Source organism: Otolemur garnettii, unplaced genomic scaffold (genome assembly GCF_000181295.1).
Source record: "Otolemur garnettii isolate 467f Iridium unplaced genomic scaffold, OtoGar3 scaffold00096, whole genome shotgun sequence".
Classification (NCBI taxonomy): Eukaryota; Metazoa; Chordata; class Mammalia; order Primates; family Galagidae; genus Otolemur; species Otolemur garnettii.
The window spans coordinates 5231894-5253605 of record NW_003852491.1 but is presented as its reverse complement, the minus strand read 5'-3'; the positions used below and the strand labels follow the sequence as shown (position 1 = coordinate 5253605).

The window sequence follows — 21712 nt, the reverse complement described above, 5'->3', positions numbered from 1 at the left end:
TGTGACCATGGAGGCAGAGCTAAGAGTAAAAATCAACATGCTGATGATATCAGAACAGGCATCTTTATGACATTGTTGAGTTTGTGCCCCAACCTGGGAGCCACAGAGCACTTCGCCAAATTACTTCTGAAATGTCTTCATTATGAAGATCACTTTTATTTTATTTAATTTATTTTTTGAGACAAGAGTCTCAAGCTATCGCCCTGGGTAGAGTGCCATGGCATCATCATAGCTCACAGAAATCTCCAACTCTTGGGCTCCAGTGATCCTCTTGCCTCAGTTTTTCTATTTTTAGTAGAGACGGGGTTCTCATTCTTGCTCAGGCTGGTCTCAAACTCCTGAGCTCAAGCAGTCTACCTACCTTGGCCACCCAGAGTGCTAGGATTATAGGCATGAGCCACCAGGCCAGGCCTGGTGTTCTAGTATTAGCAGCTAAAAAGTATTCCATTGAATATATTTTTATGGAAGTTTATAGTCAGTAATTGCTGAAAGAAAGTAGCTGTGCCAAGATGGAAATGCTGGACCCTGGAGGTCCACATAAGAGGCTTTTGATAGGTCCCCTTCTCCTCTCCACCCTCTTTGTCCCTCACCCAGATTCACATTGGCCTAAGAAGTGGCTGCCTGCTGAGGTCAAGGGCGGGTAATGCTGCTAGACTGACAGCACATGCTTGATCTTATGCGTAATTGTGAAGTCTGTGCATGGAAAAGATGATCAATCCATGGAAAAGATAAAGTACAAAAGGAAGAGAAAGGAAATAGGGAGAGACGAATCATTCATGGGTGAATAATCCAAAATCCTCAGACTTTATTTCTGCTTGGTCATATCACATGGCCTTGTTCATTTAATCTGGGACACCTGAACTCAACCTAGACTTCACATTTGATCCTGTAATCCCATTACTGGGCATCTATCCAGAAGGAAAAAACCCTTTTATTATAAAGGCACTTGTACTAGGCTATTTATTGCAGCCCAATTTACAATTGCCAAAATGTGGCACAGCCTAACTGTCCTTCAACCCAGCAATGGATTGGTAAGCTGTGGTATATGTATACCATGAAATATTATTCAGCTATCAAAAATAATGGAGATTTTACAGCATTTGTAATAACCTGGATGGAGGTGGAACACATTATTCTTACTGAAGCATCACAGGAATGGAGAAGTAAGAATCCTATATATCCAACTTTGATATGAAGACAATTAATGACAATTAATGACATGGTGGGGTATGGGGGAAGGGGAGACCAGACAGAGAAGGAGGGAGGTGGTGTGGGCAAGGAAAAAAAAAAGAAAGAAAGAAAATAGTGACTAATTCTCATATAAATTGTATTTAATTTTGACTAAAGTATATTACTTAAACATTAATTTTTAATTCAACATGTTAATATGTTATTTATCATATTGCATGCTCATTTATGAGTGAAAAATATGTTTGTAATTTCCCCTTTATAATAATATATTTTCTCCAATTTTAATATCAGGTATATCCACATGTACACATGTAGAATGATTTTGAAGTATTTCTTTTTCTATTGTCTATAAGATTTGGCATGTTTTTTTGAAATTATCTTTTACTTTTAGTTATAAATATTAGTTGTCTATTTTTTGAGACTTTGGAAAAAACAAAATAAGAAGTAGTTAACTGATCAAAGTATTCTATAATAGACATATTCCTATCTGACAATGTGAATGTTACTTTCTTTGCATTATTACTATTATTATTGCTTAATATTTCGTTGCAGCAATCGTCTGATTTCCTTTCTGAATGTACTTATCTTTATTCGTTCTTTTTTTTTCTTTTCCCAGTACTTGTTTATTTGTTATATCCCAAATATACATTTATTTTTAGTCTTTGTTTTTCTTTTTTCTTTTTTTTTTTTTTTGAGACAGAGCCTCAAGCTGTCCCCCTGGTTAGAGTGCAATGATATCATAGCTCACAGCAACCTCCAACTCCTGTGCTCAAGTGAATCTTCTGCCTCCACCTCCCAAGTAACTGGGACCACATGCACCTGCCACAACGCCTGGCTATTTTTTTTTGGTTGCAGCCATCATTGTTGTTTGGTGGGCCTGGGCTGGATTCGAACCCGCCACCTTAGGTGTATGTGGCTGGTGCCTTAGCCACTTGAGCCACAGGCGCCAAGCCTGTTTTGCTTTTTTCATTAGATGATGCTCTACAGGTAACTTTTGTACAGAATATTTTATCACCTTTAGTAATCAAGAATGTAGTACAATGGTGATTTCCTTTGTTTATTAAATGATAGCTGTGTACATTAATGCAATCATGGGGTACAGTGTGGTGTTTTCATACACAATTTGAAATATTTTCATCAAACTGGTTAACATAGACTTTATGTCAATTTTCTTACTTATTGTGTTAAGACGTTTATACTCTACTTTTAGAAAGATTCACTTGTACCCTTGTAAGACAAACCATCTTTATTCGTTCTTTATGAGGTTTTTGTTCTCAGTCCTTCTGTTAAACATTGTCATTGTCATTAAATTTAGCCTTTTTAATTCTGTGAAGGCGAAAGTGGAAACGTGATATACACATGGGCAAGTAAGAAAAATAAATAAAAATTTAAAATTTAAAAACGAAAAAGAAAAAAGAAAAACACGGGACACTCCATAATCTAATTGTAACGTGGGTTTCACAAAGAAATCGCTGTGTATTATCATTTAACCTTGTTTCATCAGTATTTTTAACTTAGTTTTGGTATATTATTTACTCTTTTGCGTTGGAGACTGTGTTGTTGATAAAAGGGGGAGACAAGGCTATGCTTCTCTTGTTTCTGGTTAATTTTGTGGCTAGGAGAAATTTCGTAGGAAAGATAAATGCACAACATATTTTACCACATCAACTACCGGTCCCATGGTGGTGCAGGAGGTTGCAGGAATAACTGGTATGCAGCCTGCACAGGTTGCTGTAATACTTCTTTATTTGCAGGTATAAAAAAAAAAAAAAAGCTAAAAGGAGGCCCGGTGCAGCGGCTCATGCCCGTAATCTAGTGAGTTAAGAGCTGAATATATTCCAATTCCCCTCTCTAAAAAATAGCCGGGCATTGTGGTGGGTGCCTGCAGTCCCAGCTACTTGGGAGTCTGAGGCAAGGTAAGAGGATCACTTAAACCCAAGAGTTTGAGGTTGCTGTGAGCTATGACACCACGGCACCCTACTGAGGGTGACAAAGTGAGACTCTGTCTTAAAAAAAAAAATCTATCTATGTAGATACTTGTGAGTTAGTTCATTCCTTCTAATGTTAGGTGATAATGCATTGAGCAGGAATATTTTGCTTTTTTGTTTTCTTATTAATGGCTATTTAAGATGTTTCATTTTTATCATCTGTTGCCAAGACTGTTGCAGCAAACTTTCTCAAGCACACAAGGGAGACATTCTCCAGTTAAATTCCTAGAAGTAGAATTGCTAGATGAGCATTTTCATTTCGATAACATCAAATTGCTCTCTAGAGTGGCTATAACATTTACAACCCGCTGTATACACACAGCAATACTGGTCTCTCTTTACCCATGGCAACATTTTGTCATTCTTATGGGAGAAAAGTTGGTTTATTTTTCTTGTTTTTATTTCCAACTAATAGTAAGGTTAAATATCTTCCCATTTGTTTTTTTTTTTTTTTTTGGTTTGTTTTTTTTTTGCCACTTGTATTTCTTCTTTTAGAAGAGATATTCTTTTGATACACAGGTGGGCTCACTTTTTGCATGTTTGTAATATAGATGGGTCTGATGTTTTCTTTAATCTTGCTATTCTTTTTGTCCCTAGAATATCAAAAGTCGTCTCACAGAATGTGAACAGCTTTCTCTACGTTGTTAATATTCCTGTGAAATTTACATAATATAGTCTTTAAAACAATTTTTTTTTGTGGATCACTCCAGTAAAACTATCTTTGTGGGAGTTGGAGCAGATTCTAGATTACCATTTAAATTTCATTAACAATTATGGGTCTACTTTTCTTTGTGGGACACATTTTATAATTTGTATTTTTGTGAAAAATAATTACTTCTTTCATTTTTCAAATGTATTGGCATAAAGTTGTCATAGTACATACCTATGCTTTCTAAAAGTTTTTTTACCCTATCTGGTATGTCCTCTGTGCCATGTGTAATATTGTTTAATTGTGTAATTTTCTTGATCGGTCTTAGAAGAAATTCCTCTCTTTTATTATTCTTTAAGAGAACACCAGCTTTTTGGTTTCTCCAATCAACTTCGTTTTCTTTTGTTTTAGTCATTTCTGCTTTTTCATTATTTCCTTGCTTCTCCTTTCTCTGAGTTTCTTTAGTTGTTATGTTTCTACCTCTAAATTGTACATTAGCTCCTTTAACTTTTTTCTTGTTTTGTAGTAAGTATACTTAAGGCTATAAAGTCCCCTCTAACTATGGGATCTCACAAGTTTTGTTATGTCAGGCATTCACTGTCTGTGATTTTCATACTGGTTTTCTTTTTTAATCTGTATTTTTCAGTTCCTAAATGTGTGTTCTTTTCCTTTTAAAAATACGATAAAATCTTTCAATATATAAAAGGTATAAAAAGTAATATAATGAACACCTGTGTACACACTCCTTCACTCATCACCTGGTTTAAGCAATGACATTGAAACACATGCTTGTAATTTTTAATTTCATTTTTCATGAGTAATCAATGTGGAGGGTTAAAAAAATCATCCTGACTTCCTGGCCCCTTCCTCAGAAGCAACTGCAGTTACTAATTTAACTGCAGTTGCAGTTTTCTGTGTGTTATATGAGTTTCTTTTTGGCCTCTTCTTTTGTTGTTGCTTTTTAATTTTACTGCGTTGTGGTTCGTGAATGTGGTCTATAGATTCTTTGGAATTTATTGAAGCTTCCTTTGTAGCCCAGTGTAGTCAACTTCTGTCAATGTTCCCAGCATGTTTGAAAAGAATAGATATACCAAAGTTCTTTTTCTAAAATACAAACCTGATCTCATTACTCTGTTAGCTTCTGTGGTCCTTAGGTGAAAGACCAACACCCTTAGCATATTATTTGACCCCAAGCTTCAACTCTAGCCAAGGCCTTAGCCACCTCTCTTATGTACAACCAATTAATAAACATTTTGGAAGAAGGTTTGAACTGTCAGAGTTGTCTAGGAGCAGACAGTCCGATGTCTGGCACATCAAAGGTCCTAATAAGTACTCTCTGAACCTACTAGGGAACAGACTGTCTTCTGAGAGCAGAGTCATACTGAGGTTGGACAGTCACCCTGTGAGGGATCACTCTGTACCATGAGCTCCAATCCTTACTACTTGTTCCAACTGAGCTGGGTCCACTTCCCTGAGACCTCTGGTTGACCCTTCCTTTCTAATTTGTCAGCACTTTCCCTTCTTCCTATTTCTGTCTGCTCATACTATGATAGATCATTTCAAAGCAACATCTTCTAGTAGCTTTGCTTCCTAGAGTCAGTGCCCAACTAAGGCCCATCTAAGATAAGTCCGAACTGAGCTTCTGCTCTGAGGCACCTGGGTTGGGGATGGGAGACTGGGAGAGGGGATCAGATAACTGACTGTCATCTTTGGATCTTTTTGGCTTTGACATTAGCTGGAGCCTTGCATTGGCATGCTTCTTGGCATCTGTTCCAAATGGATCAGTTTGGTAGGATCTGTCCCAGCAAATCCCCTTGCATCTCTTCAGCCTCTTTATTCAGCAGAATAAGACTGTCAGCTACTTTATGGAGAATATAGAAAACATCAGGGGTGAGACTTTATTTAGCCATTTTCACCTCCTTCCTTCTTGTTTCAGAAGTGTCTCTCTTCCTCTCTAGGGTAAGAGTAATCCAGTCCTCACATCCCCTCAACCCCATTCTTTCTTGTCTGTTTTTATTTTATTGATTTCCCCCTTCGTTTCCAAGTCTTTAAGTCTTCCCTTCCTAAAACCACACTTCCTAAGAAGTAGTCAGCATGCCCTCTCCCCTTTCTCAATTTCCGTTCTTCACTCCTCTTGGAATCTGTTCTAGTTTCCTCCCCTCTCTGTAGAGACTGCCCTGGTTGGATATCAAATTCTAAATCAGTGACAGGTCTTTCTTGACCACCGTAGAGCACTGACAATTCTAATCATACCTTCCTTCTCAGAAATCTCTTTTATTATGTTCCATGAATACCTCTCTGTCTTGAATTTCTTTCTTCTTTCTACCTCTTTTCTTGGTCTTTTGATCTCAAAGTGTTGGTGTTCTCACTGTTTTCTATTCTTAATCCTCAGCTTAATTTAACTCTGCACACACTTCATTATAAAAGAGAATAATCTCTCCCAAACTCTAAACAAGTGCTTCCATGGAAGAATGCTGGCCCATTTTTGCCAGACTTCTTTATTTTTACACAGCAGATATTTCAAGATTTTATGTGAAATGCCTCAACTCTGAAAATTGATAATAAATTGAAAAAAAATTTTTTTTCTTGAGACAGAGTCACACTATGTCACCCTTGGGTAGAATGCTGTGGCATCACAGCTTGCAGCAACCTCTAACTCCCAAGTAGATGGGCCTACAGGCGCCTGCCACAACGCCCAGCTATTTTTTGTTGTTGTTGTAGTTGTCATTGTTGTTTAGCAGGCCCTGGCTGGGTTGGAACCTGCCAGCCCTGGTGTATGTGGCTGGTGCCCTACCCACTGAGCTACCAGCACTGAGCCATAAATTGAAAATTTTATAAAATTGTACAGGGCAAACAAAACATGGTTGTTCATCCCTAGGGCTGTTTTCTTCTCTTATTCAACTGCCCATAAGGCAGTTTATTAATACTTTATTAGTAATGGTAGCTCACACTTACAGAGAGTTTAGTATGAGCCAGTGGTTTGTGTTTAACCTTTCTTTAACCCTTTCAACAACCCTATCAATAATATGCTGTTTTTGTTACACCTACTTTATAGATGAGCAAACTGAGGCTGAGAGCTTGAACATAGGGGACCCTTAGTATCCATGGGGAATTGGTTCCAGGACCTGAACTGATACCAAAATCTGCAGATGGTCAAGGCCCTAATAGAAAATGGCAAAGTATTTGCATATAGCCTGTGCATATCCTCTTGTATATTTTAAATCACCAGAAGATTAGTTATAATACCTAATACGATATAAATACTATATAAGTTGTTGTATTGTTTTTACAATTTGTATTTCTTTTTATTGCCATATTGTCTTTTTCCCTAAGAATTTTGATCCACAGATGAGAAAGTCAGGAATACCAAAGGATGATTGTACTTTATCCTGGATCTCAAAGATACTGAATTTAAGAGGATTCAATATTGACCATCCAGCTCCAGAGCTCAAGCTTTTATTTTTGTTTTATTTTTTTAAGACACAGTTTCACTTTGTCGCCCTCGGTAGAGTGCCATGGTGTCCCAGCTCACAGCAACCTCCAACTCTCAGGCTTAAGCGACTCTCTTTCCTCAGCCTTCCAAATAGCCTGGACTACAGGCGTCCGCGGGGCTATTTTTTTTTTTTTTTTTTAAAGAGACAGGGGTTTTTAAGTCATGAGCTCAGGCAATGCACCTGCCTTGGCCTCCCAGAGCTAAGATTACAGGCGTGAGCCCCAGAGCTCACGCTTTTAACAATTTCTACACCCTACTGCTTTCCCACTATACAGAGGAGGAAAATGATGTCCACAGAAACGTGCACTTACTACTGCTCTATAGTTACCTGTCTCCTGCTAGGCTGTATCCGTAGCTCTCAGAGACTGGAATACATATGTTTGTAAAATAAATCTCCGTGGAAATTCTAAGCTGTCCACTCAGTTCATTTACTTCTCACAACACTCCCTAGGTTAAATAATAGCTAATATTTAAGCAGCACACCCATGTGACACGTTTCAAGCGCTTTGCTAAACACGTGACATGCACATTGCCTTTAAATCTCACTAACATCATTTTGTAAGGACTGCAGGATCATCCCCGTGTAATGGAAGAAGAAACTGAGGCTAAGGGAAGCACAGGGACTTGCCCAAGCCCTGGCAAACAATAAGTGGCAGAGCCAGAATCCTAACCCAGACTGCATGACGAGACTCGTCAGTGGTTACTAGTAGTCCTCACAGTTAGCGCCATAGATGGGGAAACTGAGGTCTGGGGCATCCTGGCAAGTGAGCTCTGGCGACAAACCAGCTTCTCTTCCTCTTGGGTCCGAGGAACCTCAGCGCTGCTGCAGGCGGAGGGAGAAAAGCGGAAGCCAAGGCCTGATAAGCTTCGAGAGCAGGCGGGAAACCTTGCAATTCGCAACCGAAAGCCCCTCCCCCGCGAGCCGAAACACCATGGCAACGGAGTGGGCACGAGGAAAGGAAGTGCGTCACTCGAGGGCGGGCCATATCTGCTGGAGGCCGCCAATGGTAATGTCACATTTGCGTTCGCCCCGCCCCGAAAAAAACTAGTCAGTCTTCGATTGTAGCCGCTCGCACAGTCCGGTTGTTCTTGAGCGCTGTGGCGGGTAAATTGGCGCGCGGGGACCCGGCGGGACGGAAGAGGGGCTTAAGGCCAGGCCAGGGGAGGACTGAGGTGGGGTAGGACGAGTCAGGCAGTGGGAATCAGGCCCCGGGCCGGACCCTGGAAGCTGTGTTGGAGAGCGAAACGAGGGGCCCTGGCGGGGAAACTGAGTCCCTGCTGGGGGCGGCCGAGGCAGGAGGGCTGGGCTCGAGCGCCTCGGCACACACGCCCTCTCACAGGCGTTTTAGCTCGTAATCTTAGGCGAGAAAATACTTCTAATCGTAATAGGTGATAACAAACGACAAATTTCTCTTCAGACCGGTTACGTCTGTGGAAAACGCGGCCTTCCCTGACCACCCTCGCAGTTAATCACGCCACCCTCTGTGTTCCCTGTTTTTTGCGTACAGAGCTGCTTTGTATAAGTACACGGTCCCCTCCCCCCCCCTTTTTGGAGACAGAGTCTCACTTTCTAGCCCTGGGTAGAGTCCCGTGGCGTCACAGCTCACGGCAACCTCCAACTCTTCTCTGCCTCGGCCCTCAGCCTTCCGAGGAGCTGGGACCACAGGCGCCCGCCACAGCCTCGGCTCTTGTTGGAGACGAGGTCTCGCTCTGGCTCAGGCCGGTCTCAAACTCCTGAGCTCAGGCAGTCCACCCGCCTCGGCCTCCCAGAGTGCTGGGATTACAGGCCTGAGCCACTGCGCCCGGCCTATTTATTTTATTTTATTTTTTTGCAGTTTTTGGCCAGGGCTGGGTTTGAACCCACCACCTCCGGCGTATGGGGCTGGTGTCCTTCTCTTTTGAGCCACAGGCGCCGCCAGGCCTATTTTTTTTTATTTCATTAAAAAGTTTTATTTTTTTTATTTGGCGTCACAGCTTACAGCAAACAAGTAGGTCAGTGGTAGGGCGCTGGCCACATACACCGGGACTGGCGGGTTTGAACCCCGGGCCTGCCAAACAACAGTGACAGCTACAACCCAAAAATACGGGCATCGTGCTGGGCACCTGTAGTCCCAGCTACTTGGGAGGCTGAGGCAAGAGAATTGCTTAAGCCCAAGAGTTTGAGGTTGCTGTGAGCAGTAACGCCAGGGTACTCTACGGAGGGTGATAAAGTGAGAGTCTGTCTCAAAAAAAAAAAAAAGCAATTGATTGTCTTGCCTCAGCCTCCCAAGTAGCTGGAACAATAGGCGCCCACCACGGCGGGGCGGGGGCTCGCTTTGGCTCTGGCTGGTATCGAACGCCTGAGCTCAATCTATCCACCCGCTTCCGCCTCCCAGAGTGCTAGGTTTACAGGAATGAGCCACCCTGCCTAGCCAACATAATCCCTTATTTTAAAGCTTTGAGGCTGGATGTTTTCAGAATCCAGAATTTCTCAGATTCTGAAAAGGTAAAATGTTAAGTATATGTAATGTTAGGTTACACCCTCAGCGGGTTCTGGAGCAGGGTTTTGTAATCAGATGTGTTAACTGGTTCCATAGATATATATATATATGCATTTTTACATTATTGGGATATGTAACAAGCATAAATAGTCTCTTAGGTTAGATAAAGGTTTCAAACTTCAGAACAATTTTGGTGTTCAAACCTTTTTAGATCTGAGAAATGCAGATAAGGGACCTTATAATTTTGTTTACTTCTTTTTCTCACTTACCTGGACAGAGAGTACCTTGAGGATAGGAACTGTGTTTTTTGTTTTGTCACCCCTATCTTTGTCACTAACACTTGTGTGTCACCTGATTTCTTTTTAGCCTCAGTTTTAATTCTGTAAAATGGGATCAGTATTGCTTTCCTCATGAGATTCTGGTGAGGATTAAGTGAGGCTGTGCATATGAAGCCCTAGCACTGTTAGCACATACCACAAAGGGTGTGGCTGAAATTTACTTATTCCAGAACTTCTCTGTTTTATAATTATTTAGGAAGGCAGTACATGCCCATGGCTAATCATACCCTTCCCCTCACAAGTTCCTCTTCATAGAGGCAGCTGACATAATATGCGTAAACAAGCATATCTATCTATCTATATATATTTTGCAGTTTTTGACTGGGGCTGGGTTTGAACCTGCCACCTCTGTCATATGGGGCTGGCACCCTACTCCTTTGAGCCACAAATCTATCTTTTTGTATCTCTTCCAACCCCCACTTCCTACCCTTTTCTTCCAAATTATAGCATTCAATCCTGTTCTCATCTTCATTCTCATTAATTTTTCTTTTGGCTATTTAACATAGTCACATCTTTTTCTTACATGTAACATACCTATAAAATTATGTGGAAATGTAGGTTTAAAGAGCAAAAATGAACACGCATGTACCCACCAAGTTAAGAAATAGAACATTATCATATGCCCAAAGTCTCCATGGAAACCTTTTCTTCCCTCTGCATGTATAACCATTATGTTACCATTCCCTTGTTTTTTGTTGTAATTTTTACTATTTATGTATGCATCTCTAACAAATGTGATGTGTGGTTTTGCTGAGTTTTGGATTTTATATAAATGGGCTCCTAAAATATATTTTGTGTGACTTGATTTTTGCATGTAACATGTTTTTGAGAAGCATCCATGTTGAAGTAAGTAGCTCTGTATTGCTGTGTTGAATTCTATTGTGGCTGCTCTTCAGTTGATGTGCATTTATACTATTGCCAGATTTTTGTTATTATGTGATGCTTCTGTAAACATACTTCCTGGGGCAAATGGGGAAATTTCTGTAAGGTGTATATATCACCTTACCCTGGATTTCTGGTGATAACCATATTTGCTAATAATATCAAATTGTTATCTGAAATGGTTAGGTTATTAGAATTTGTATTTTATCAGCAGTGGTAGAAATGAATCTCAGCTCCCCCATTCTGTAAAATTTCTGTTACTCGTTGTCTGTCATCCATCTCTCTCTCTCTTTTTTTTTTTGAGACAGAGCCTTAAGCTGTCACCCTGGGTAGAGTACTGTGGCATCACAGCTCACTGTAACCTCCCACTCCTGGGCTCAAGGATTCTCCTGCCTCCGCCTCCCAAGTAGCTGGGACTACAGGTGCCCACTACAACGCCTGGCCATTTTTTGGTTGCAGCCATCATTGTTATTTGGCGGGCCCAGGCTGATTTCGAACCCGCCAGCTCAGGTGTGTACATGGCTGGTGACTTAGCCATTGAGCCACAGGCACTGACCCTGTCATCCATCTCCTACCATTGTTTTTTCTGTCCTGATTTGTAGGAGTTCCTTAGATATTCTCAAATCATATCTTTTTTTATTTTGTGGCTTATATGTATTTCAGATATTTTCCAGTTTGTAGTTTGTAGCATCTCTCTTTCTAGTGTTTTTGGTGAACAGAGGTTCTTGATTTTAATGAAGTCTAATTTATCAGTGTATTCCTTTATAATTTTTTTTTTGAGTTGGAGTCTTGCTCCATTGCAGTGGCATCATTATAGCTCACTGCACCTCAAACTCCTGGGCTTCAGCCTCCTTTCTCAGCCTCCTGAGCACCTGGGGGTACAGGTGCGTGCCACAACACCTGGATTGTTCTTTCTGTCTCTTGTAGAGAAGTGGGTCTTCCTTTTTCTTGCTCAGGCTGATCTTAAACTACTGACCTCAAGTGATCTTCTCACCTTGGCCTCCCAAAACAAAGTACCAGGATTATGGTCATGAGCCACACTGCTAAGTTATGTAATTTGTACTTTTTGTACCTTTGAAAGAAATTTTTCCTTACTTATGGGTTATAAAGGTATTCTCTATATTGTCGAAAAGTTTTATAGTTTTTTTTTCTTATAATAAACCTCTAGAATTGATTTTTGTGTATAGTATGAGGTAGGGGTCAAAATTTTTTTTTTAACATGTGAATAATATCTGGCACTTTCTATTGAAAAGTTTGCTTTGGGCTCGGCACCTGTAGCTCAGTGAGTAGGGCACTGGCTGCATATACTGAGGCTGGCAGGTTTGAGCCTGGCCTGGCCTGCTAAACAGCAATGACAACTGCAACCAAAAAATAGCCTGGCGTCGTGGCAGGCTCCTATAGTCCCAGCTACTTGGGAGGCTGAGGCAAGAGAATTGCTTAAGCCCAAGAGTTTGAGGTTGCTGTGAGCTACGATGCCACTGCATTCTACCAAGGGCAACATAGTGAGACTCTGTCTCAAAAAAGAAAAAAGAAAAAAGTTTGCTTTCATCCAGTATGTCCGCTATGCTATATGTGTGTACCTTTGTATTTTTGAGATCTATATTCTATTCCATTGGTCTTATTTGTCTTATGTCATTATCATTAACACACTTTATTCATTATTCTAGCTTCATAAAAAATCTTTGCCATTTTGTCTTTGTTTCTAATGTAAATTTTAGAATCATGGCAAATCATGTGCAGACACATACATAAAGCCTGTTGGGATTTTGACTGGAATTGCATTAACTCAATTGCAATGGATCAATTTTGTTTTTATGTATTTTTTATTTTTTTGTAGTGCAGAGTCTCACTTCATCGCCCTCGGTAAATTGCTGTGGCATCATAGCTCACAGTAACCTCCAATTCCTGGGCTTAGGTGATTCTCTTGCCTCAGCCTCCCTAGTAGCTGGGAGTACAGACGCCTGCCACAATGCCTGGCTATGCTTTTGTTGCTGTTTGGCGGGGGGTGGGAGTGGGGTGGGCCGGGTTTGAACCTGCCACCCTTGGTACATGGAACCGGTGCCCTACCCACGGAGCCATAGGTGCTGCTCTCAATTTGTTTTTTTTGTTTTTTTTTTTGAGACAGAGCCTCAAGCTGTCCCCCTGGATAGAGTGCCGTGGCAGTACAGCTCACAGCAACCTCCAACTCCTGGGCTCAAGCGAGTCTCCTGCCTCCACCTCCCAAGTAGCTGGGACTACAGGCACCCACCACAATGCCCGGCTATTTTTTGGTTGCAGCCATCATTGTTGTTTGGCGGGTCCGGGCTGGGGATTCAAACCTGCCACCTTAGGTGTACGTGGCTGGCGCCTTAGCCGGTTGACATATAGGCGCCGAGCCCTCAATCTGGTTTTTAAAGTGATTGCTTTCAACATTTCTTTAAGTATTATGTTCACTGTAGTTTTTTTGTAGATGTCCCTTAGCAGATAAAAGAAGTTTCCTTCTGTTCCAAATTTAAGTTTTTAGTATGAATAAATGTTGAATTTTATTAATTGTATGTTCTATATCAAGATAATCATATGCCTTTTCCTGTATTAATGTGGTGATTCACATTCATTCATTTTCAGATATTTAACCACTGCTAGAATAGATCCAACTAAGTGATGGTATGTCATTATTTTCACTTGGCTAGATTAGGTTTTTTAGCCTTTTGCTTAGGACATATTGCTGCTGTGCTTGTGAAAGATACTCGGCTGTAATTTTCATTTCTATCAAGGTCCTTGTTAGGTCTAGTGTCCAAGTTATAAGTTAGGTCTAAGGCCAAGCCTTAACAGATGGGTTAGGAAGGATTTGCTTTTTTTGTGGCTCTGAGATAGTTTGCGTAACATTTAAATTACTTGTTTCTATAATGTTTGGTAGGACTTCTTGATAAAGTAATCAGGACCTGAAGTTTTATTTGTTTGAGAGGATGGATTGCCCATAAAATGTCTTAAATGGTTGTAGGACTGTGTAGGTTTTTAAATAATTCTTTTGAATGAGCTTCCTATGACTTTGTACATATTTAAACCTTCAGGTTCATTGTTATAAATTGTTTATATCTTTTAAAAATGTTTGTATGACATGCTATTAATTTCTCTTTTCATTCCAAATATTGTTTATTTGTAAGTTTTCTCTCTTGGAAAATTGTGTTAGAGGTTTTTCACATTTTTAAAGTTTTTTCAAAGAATAATTTTGACTTTGTTGATTTCTTTAGGTATATGCTTGTTTTCTATTTTATTTAATTTCTACTCATTGTTTTCTTCCTTTAACTTTCTATGGATTAATTTGCTGTTTATAGCGTCTTAAGGTGGATGCCTAATTCATTTCAGGACATATGTTTTAATTATCTACTCATGTTTTAATTATACTTAAGAATATATGTATAAACATTTAAGGCTATTAATTTCTCTTCATTTGCTTCCCACCTGTTTTTATGTGTAATGTTTTATTATTGTTCATTTCAAAATGTTTTCTAATTTCCACAAATAATTCCTCTTTGGTAATGGATTATTTAGAAATATGTTTCTTAAATTCTAAACAAATGGAGTGTTTCTAGGTATGTTTTTGATACTGGTTTCTAGAATTTATTGTATTGTAGTCAGAGAACATAGTCTGTGTTAAACCTGTCCTTTAAATTTTGCTCAGACTCACTTTTCAGACCAGTTTTGCAATTTGCATAATTGTTCTGGATGTGCTTGAAGATTCTATATTCTGTAGCTGTTGGATTCAGCATTTTATGCATGTCCATCGCTAAACTTACTGCTTTCTTCATTAATGAGAAAGGTATGTTAATATTTCTCACTGTGGTTGGGATCTATATGTGTATCTTGATGGTTCTAACAAATTTGCCCTAACTGTTTTAAGACTCTAGTGCCTAAACATTTAAGATTATTTTATCTTCTTGGAAATTGAACCTTTTTGCCATTTTCTCATGACCCTCTTTATCTCTAGTAATCCTTTTTGCCTTAAAGTCAATTTTGTTTCATTAATAGAACCATACCAACTTATTTTTCATTAGTTGCATAGTGTATCTTCTTCTATCCTTTTACTTTTTTTTTTTTTTTTTGGTGTTCTTATATTTTACACGTAACTCACAATATAGGGCTAGATTTTATCCATTATTTATTTAATGGTTTTAAATCAGGTCTAACAGTCGTTGTCTTTAAGTGTGAACACATAGTTCATTTTCATTTATTGTTATAATTAGAATATAATAGAATACTAATAATTAGAATCTTAATTCCTATTAGATTCCATAGTAATTGGATTTATTTCTCCTGACTTACATTTTATGCTTTTTATGTCTATTTTTTCTTCTCTTTTGTTGCCTTTAGTGATAATTAATTTTTTTTTTCATTGTTGGGGATTTACTGAGGGTACAGAGAACTGGATTGCATTGATTGCATTTGTTAGGTAAAGTCCCTTTTATAATTGTGTCTTGTCCCCCAAAAGGTGTGTCACACACAGTGGCCCCCTACCCCTGTCCTTCCTTCTCTCTGCTCTCCCCTTCCCTCACCCCCCACTGTATACTAGGTCATTAACTGTCCTCATATCAGAATTGAGTACATAGGATCCTTGCTTCTCCATTCTTGTACTGCTTTATTAAGAATAATGTGTTCCACTTCCATCCAGGTTAATACAAAAGACATAAAGTTTCCATTTTTAAAATTTTTACTTATTTATTTTTTTGAGACAGTCTTACTGTGTCACCCTTGGTAGAGTGCTGTGACGTCACAGCTCACTGCAACCTTTAACTCTTGGGCTTGAGCAATTCTCTTGTCTCAGCCTCTCAAGTAGCTAGGACTATAGGCGCCTGCCACAATGCTGGGCTATTTTTTTTGTTGTTGCAGTTATTGTGAGGCCTGGGCCAGGTTTGAACCTGCCTGCCTCAGTGGTATGTGGCTGGCACCCTAGCCACTGAGCTATGGGTGCCAAGCCTCCATCTTTTTTAATGGCTGAATGGTATTCCCTGGTATACATATACTACAGCTTATTAATCCATTCTTGGGTTGCTGGGCATTTAGGCTGTTACCCCATTTTGGTGATTGTAAATTGAGCTATAATTTTTTTCTTATTACATTATTTTTCTTTACTAATTTGGAAATCGTATATTCTTTGCTTTTTTAAGTGGCTACTCTAGAAATTGTAAAATGTAACTGTAAAATTTATTGATGTCCTGATTCTTCTCTCAGTCATCTCAAGGATGTTAAAACACTAATTCTAGTGGTCACTTACCTCCCAAATTATATGCTATTTTTTTGTGTATTTTAATTTTTTTAAATCTTATGAAACTTCTTTTTACTGTTATATGGTCATAAATCAACTTTTGAATAACCACATCTTTGCACATTTCTTCTTTATCCTAGTCTGCATTTTAGTCCTTCCAACTGGTGTCACTTTCCTTCTTCTTGAAATATGTGCTTTAGAATTTCCTTTAGGGTCTGCTGGTTATTTACTCTTTCAGTTTTTCATTGTTTGGAAATATTTTTGTCTTATCCTGAGTCTTTAGCTGGATATAGACTTCTTAGCTGACGTACACCCCCTCCCAACATGTTGAAGATATTTTCCCACTACGACTGTTGCTGTTGTGAAATCAGCTATCAGTCCAGTTGTTGCTCTTTTGAAAGTAATCTGACCTTTTCTTTGGTTGCTTTTAATTTTCAGTAGTTTGTACTTTTATTGTGATGTGCCTATGTGGATATTTTAAAATTTATTCTGCCTGAGATTTGCTGGGAATCACGATAGCTGTGATTCTTGTTGTTTGTCTCCATTCCAAGCCGCAGTGACACTCTTGTGGATTCATTTAGTAGACTGCTTACTGGACTCTGCCTCTCATTTCTTTCTTCCCCTAGTTCATTTCCACAATGCTAAAGGAGATAATCTTTCTAAAATATATATTGGCTATACCATATGGCTGATTAAACATTCTGAGTTTGTGAAGGCCTTAGTTTCCAAAGATTCTAGCATAAAAGTCTAAATTCCTTAGTTCAGCACATTCTATTTCTGTACCCACAAAAAACACTGATAAATAAGGGGTTGCTAAGTACATGGATATGAAATGGATGATTGGAGGTACCTGACCCTAATACTCTAGTATTAGTAAATAAAGCTAGATGCTATGGCTTGTGCCTGTAATCCTGGCTACCTGGGAGGCCAAAAATGAGAGGACTGCTTGAATGTAGGCATTGGAGGTTGCAGTGAGCTCTGTTCTTACCATTGTGTTCCAACTGGGTGACAGAGTGGGACTTTGTATCTTAAAAAAAATTGGGCTAATAATAAAATTTGATATAAATATTAAACATGAAAATACCTATATAGCTTTTAGGATATGGAACTCTTAGAAGGTCAAGAATATAAATGTAATGGCTCAGTTGGCAAGGGCGCTGGCCACATACACCTAGGGTGGTGGGTTCGGACCTGGCCCGGCTCTGCTAAGCAACAATGTCAACTGCAGCCAAAAAATAGCCGGATGTTGTGGCAGGTGCCTGTAGTCCCAGCTATTTGGGAGGCTGAGGCAGGAGAATCACTTAAGCCTGAGAGTTGGAGGTTGCTGTGAGCTGTGATGCCATGGCACTCTACCAAGGGTGACATAGTAAGACTCTGTTTCAAAGAAAAAAGAAGAAGAAAGACTCTAATTTAACAACTAGCTAGAACTGAGGGTTTGGAGAGGAGAACCAGAGTTTGATGTTCAGATGTGTGATTTGTATGGTTGTGTGGATTGCATCGTCCATACCACATGATTTACAATAAGAAGGTCTTGGGGGAGGAAAAAGGTTGAAGATGGTGGAAGGAGAGGGGAATGAGTCTATAAGTTAGGGTTTGTTGAGGTGGAGATATTGGTGAGATGTTTTCAACGAAGTCTAGCAGGCAGGTAGAGGAACTGGTCATGAGATAGTCCATCTTCCCAGCTTTGAGGTACAGGTGACAATGCTGTTAAAAAAGAATAGACATTAGTAATTTTGTGTATCTCTTCTGAGTCAAGTTCTCAGCAAACCTTTGGTAGTCATAGCTCATTGAAACTTCATCTTATGCCTTTAAGGTAGCTATTATCTCCATTTTATAGATGAAAAAGACTGAACCTTAGGGAAACCAAGCATGTTATTTGAAAATGTTTCTGTGCTATCTTTGCCTAAGGTAACAGCAAATTTCTTTTTAGATCAGAGCATAATCTGAAGTGAATGTTATCACCTCAGAATTCTAGGCCTGCTGGAATCTCTAGAAACAGGTCTGGGAATCTGTTTTTATTATGCAGGTTAGGCAGTTCTTAAGATTGGACAGATCTGGCACTTCCTACTTTGAGCATCACCTGTCTAGTTCCAAATTGCAATTTTTAGCCCATGCACTGCATACCCCTCCATGGCAGGAGTTGGTATTTTGATCAGGGCTTGTGTAATACTTTTATCAGCTCTGATCTTTGTGGGTTGTGGAAAGATACCATATTATTAGAGAGCAGGAGATTTTAAAAATAGCCTGCAGTTCTACCATGACAGTTGCTTTATTAGAGGTTTGGGGGAGAAGGAAACTAGTATTTATTAAGTGTTTCTACTAGTTCTCCAAAGAAAAAGGGGCCTTGGCTTCATTTCACCAAGATTGTGTATCTGGTAAGTGGCTGAGCCAAAGTTCAGACTCAGAATTGGTTTACAGTAAAAATAGCTCACTTATTTAGTGCTAACTCTGTTCCTAGGCTGTTACATGTATTAATTTAACCCTCAGCAATTTAGTGGAGGAAAGTTCAACCATTACTCTACTTTACGGATTTGAATCTGAAGCTTGTAGAGACTAAGCTGCCTGATTTCACACACCTAGTAAGTGGTAGATACAGGCTTTAGAGCAGTGATTTTCTTTTTCTTTTTCTTTCTTTCTTTCTTTTTTTTTTTTTTTTTTTGAGACAGAGTCTCACTTTTATCAATCCTTGGTAGAGTGCCTTGGCGTCACAGCTCACAGCAACCTCAAACTCTAAGTGATTCTCTTGCCTCAGCCTCTTGAGTAGCTGGGACTACAGGCTCCCACCACAATGCCCGGCTATTTTTGTTGCAGTTGTCACTGCTGTTTTAGCTGACCAGGGCTGGGTTCGAACCTGTCACCCTCCGTATATGGAGCTGGCATCATACCCATTGAGCCACAGGCACCACCCTAGAGCAGTGACTTTCAAGGCTGTGTGCACACTTGTGTGCCATGAGTGGATCTTAGGTGTGCTGAGAAATTTTTAAAGATCATTACTTAAATTATTTTTGAAAGAAGTTTAAAGCAGAGTAAGTATATTCTTTTTCTTTCTTACTCTTTTTTTTAATCAACATAATTTAAGTGTGCTGTAGAAGTTTAACTATAGGTTCAAGTGTACTGTTAGATAAAAAAGGTTGAAAAACATGCGCTAGAGCCTTCTAGACTCTAGAATTCACACTTCTTAGCTCTGCCTAATCCTGACTTGCTTTGACTCATGTTCTTTGCACTTTTGTAATTTAAATGCTTAAAAAATTTAAGCATAAAGAACTTAATTTTTAAAATGATCATAAATTTATATTTGTTCATGTAAACTAATACAAGACCTATGACATTGCTTTTGGTGTGCATGGAGATGACTGCTGCATTTACTTCTTTTTTGGTTCCTTCAGACATGCAGAGCAGTACCAGGAAAATGGGCATCATGACTGATGTCCATAGGCGATTCCTCCAGCTGCTGATGACTCATGGTGTGCTGGAGGAATGGGAGATCAAGCGCTTGCAGAAGCACTGCTACAGGGTCCACGACCGTAAGTATTGTTTCCTGTTCCCAGGATGCTCTGGTGCAGTGCTGGTCAGGGAACAATGACGTGTATAATATTGTGGAACAAGTTAACCAGTACTCAAGTCTGTTTGCAGCCTCATATCAGCTCGTTTTTCTGATCTTGTCTTCTGCTTTTATTTATTTGTTTTTTCAAGCAAATACGACATTTAGCCCAGTGGATAAAAACTTATATTCTGAAGCTATGCAGTTGTTGTTCACACCAAAGCTGCAGTACCTGTCTCTAAAATGGGGAGAGTAATGGTACTTAATGCATAAGTAAATATGCGGTTCAAAGAATTTAGAGACATAATACACAAAACACCTGCTATAGGGAATGTGCTCAGTAGGCTCTTGATAGGTAATAGGGGAGCTTAGCACAGGGGCAAAGGACATAGCCATAGACTTAGCCAAGTCTGGAGACAGTGCCATCCCTGCCCCTGCTGTAGGCATTTGGAGCATCTTCTCAGGCGTCAGTGGGAGGAGCAAATGAGATGTGTGCACTTGGAACATATACTGAGATTTGTGCACTTAGAACATATACTGAGTTCTCAGCAACTGGAGAGAGCAACAGAAGCAGTAGGTAGAGTGGAGAAATCAGAAGAATTCATGTTGGCATATTGTGTTGAGTATCAGTATAGGTAACTTTTCTTGAATAGTTTTTTTTTTTTTTGAGACAGAGTCCCACTTCCTTGCCCTTGGTAGAGTGCTGTGGTGTCATAGCTCACAGCAATCTCAAACTCTTGGGCTCAAGTGATTCTCTTGCCTCAGCCTCCCAAGTAGCTGGGACTATAGGCACTTGCCTCAATGCCTAGCTATTGTTAGAGACGGGGGTCTCGTTCTTGCTCAGACTGATCTCGAACCTGTGAGGTCAGGCAATCTACCCACCTCGACCTCCTAGAGTGCTAGGATTACAGGCGTGAGCCACTGTGCCCAGCCTGATTAGATTTTCCTGAGAGAAAAGGAAAGCTGATAAGGTTATGCTTATTGTATGATGTCATTATGTTTTTTATAATGTACAAAATGGTTTTTTCATTGCTTATGAATGTGTTTGCATGTAAAAGCATAGAAATGAACTGGGAGGATAAATAGCATGCTGGTGAGGTGCCTGCCTTTGAGGAGAGGAGGAGTAGGTTTTTAGCAGAAATAAAAGGATACTCATCTTTATACCGTTTTCTTTTATTAAAAAGAAAAGCAAATATGACAAATTTGAAGCAAATATGACATTGCTAGCATAACAAAATGACATTAGCATAGTCTAATAGTTGTTACTACTGATTAATTAGGATGCAGGTGTTTGGTTTTTATTCTGTATTTTTCTCTTTCTCTCTGTATTTTTAATCATCAGCAGAAAAATGGAAAACCTAACAAAGAGGTGAGCCAAGCCAAGAGGAGTGATTAGAGGTGTGGCGAGTGCCAAGTACAAGTGCAGGGACACAAGAAATGGTGCCATATTTAGAGCACTGCAATTTCTGCAGTGACAAAGAACTAGAAGTCTGGTCCCAGGCTCAGCGCCTGTAGCTCAGCGGCTAGGGCGCCAGCCATATACACTGGAGCTGGCAGATTCGAATCCAGCCTGGGCCTGCCAAACAACAATGACAACTACAACCAAAAAATAGCTGGGCATTGTGGCGAGTGCCTGTAGTCCCAGCTACTTGGGAGGCTGAGGCAAGAGAATCGCCTAAGCCCAAGAGTTTGAGGTTGCTATGAGCTGTGACACCACTGTACTCTACCCAGGGTAACAGCTTGAGACTCTGTCTCAAAAAAAAAAGGAAGCCTGGTCCCAGAGAGGGAAGGGATGTATGAGAATAAGAAGGGGACAACAGTGAGTACTGAGACAAATAACTCTTTCAAGATGTGCAAAAGAAAAAAGAATGAAAGAAGGTAGCACATTAGATAGGTGAAGAGGTACAA

The 21712-nt window shown here is 39.7% G+C and overlaps 1 protein-coding gene across 2 annotated transcripts in view; it reads left to right on the top strand.

The window, feature by feature from the left end:
- The first annotated feature begins 8391 nt into the window (after positions 1-8391).
- NSMCE1 (NSE1 homolog, SMC5-SMC6 complex component) overlaps positions 8392-21712 on the top strand; it is a 40406-nt gene continuing 27085 nt past the window's right edge. Inside the window, exons 1-2 of one of the 2 annotated variants that reach the window (XM_023516739.1) lie at positions 8392-8426; positions 19650-19787. In XM_023516739.1, the coding sequence (XP_023372507.1) occupies positions 19652-19787 (136 nt within the window). In that variant the 5' untranslated portion in view covers positions 8392-8426; positions 19650-19651. Of the gene's footprint in view, positions 8427-14704; positions 14821-19649; positions 19788-21712 lie in introns of those variants that run through there. The other variant, XM_003795748.3, reaches the window with a different exon arrangement.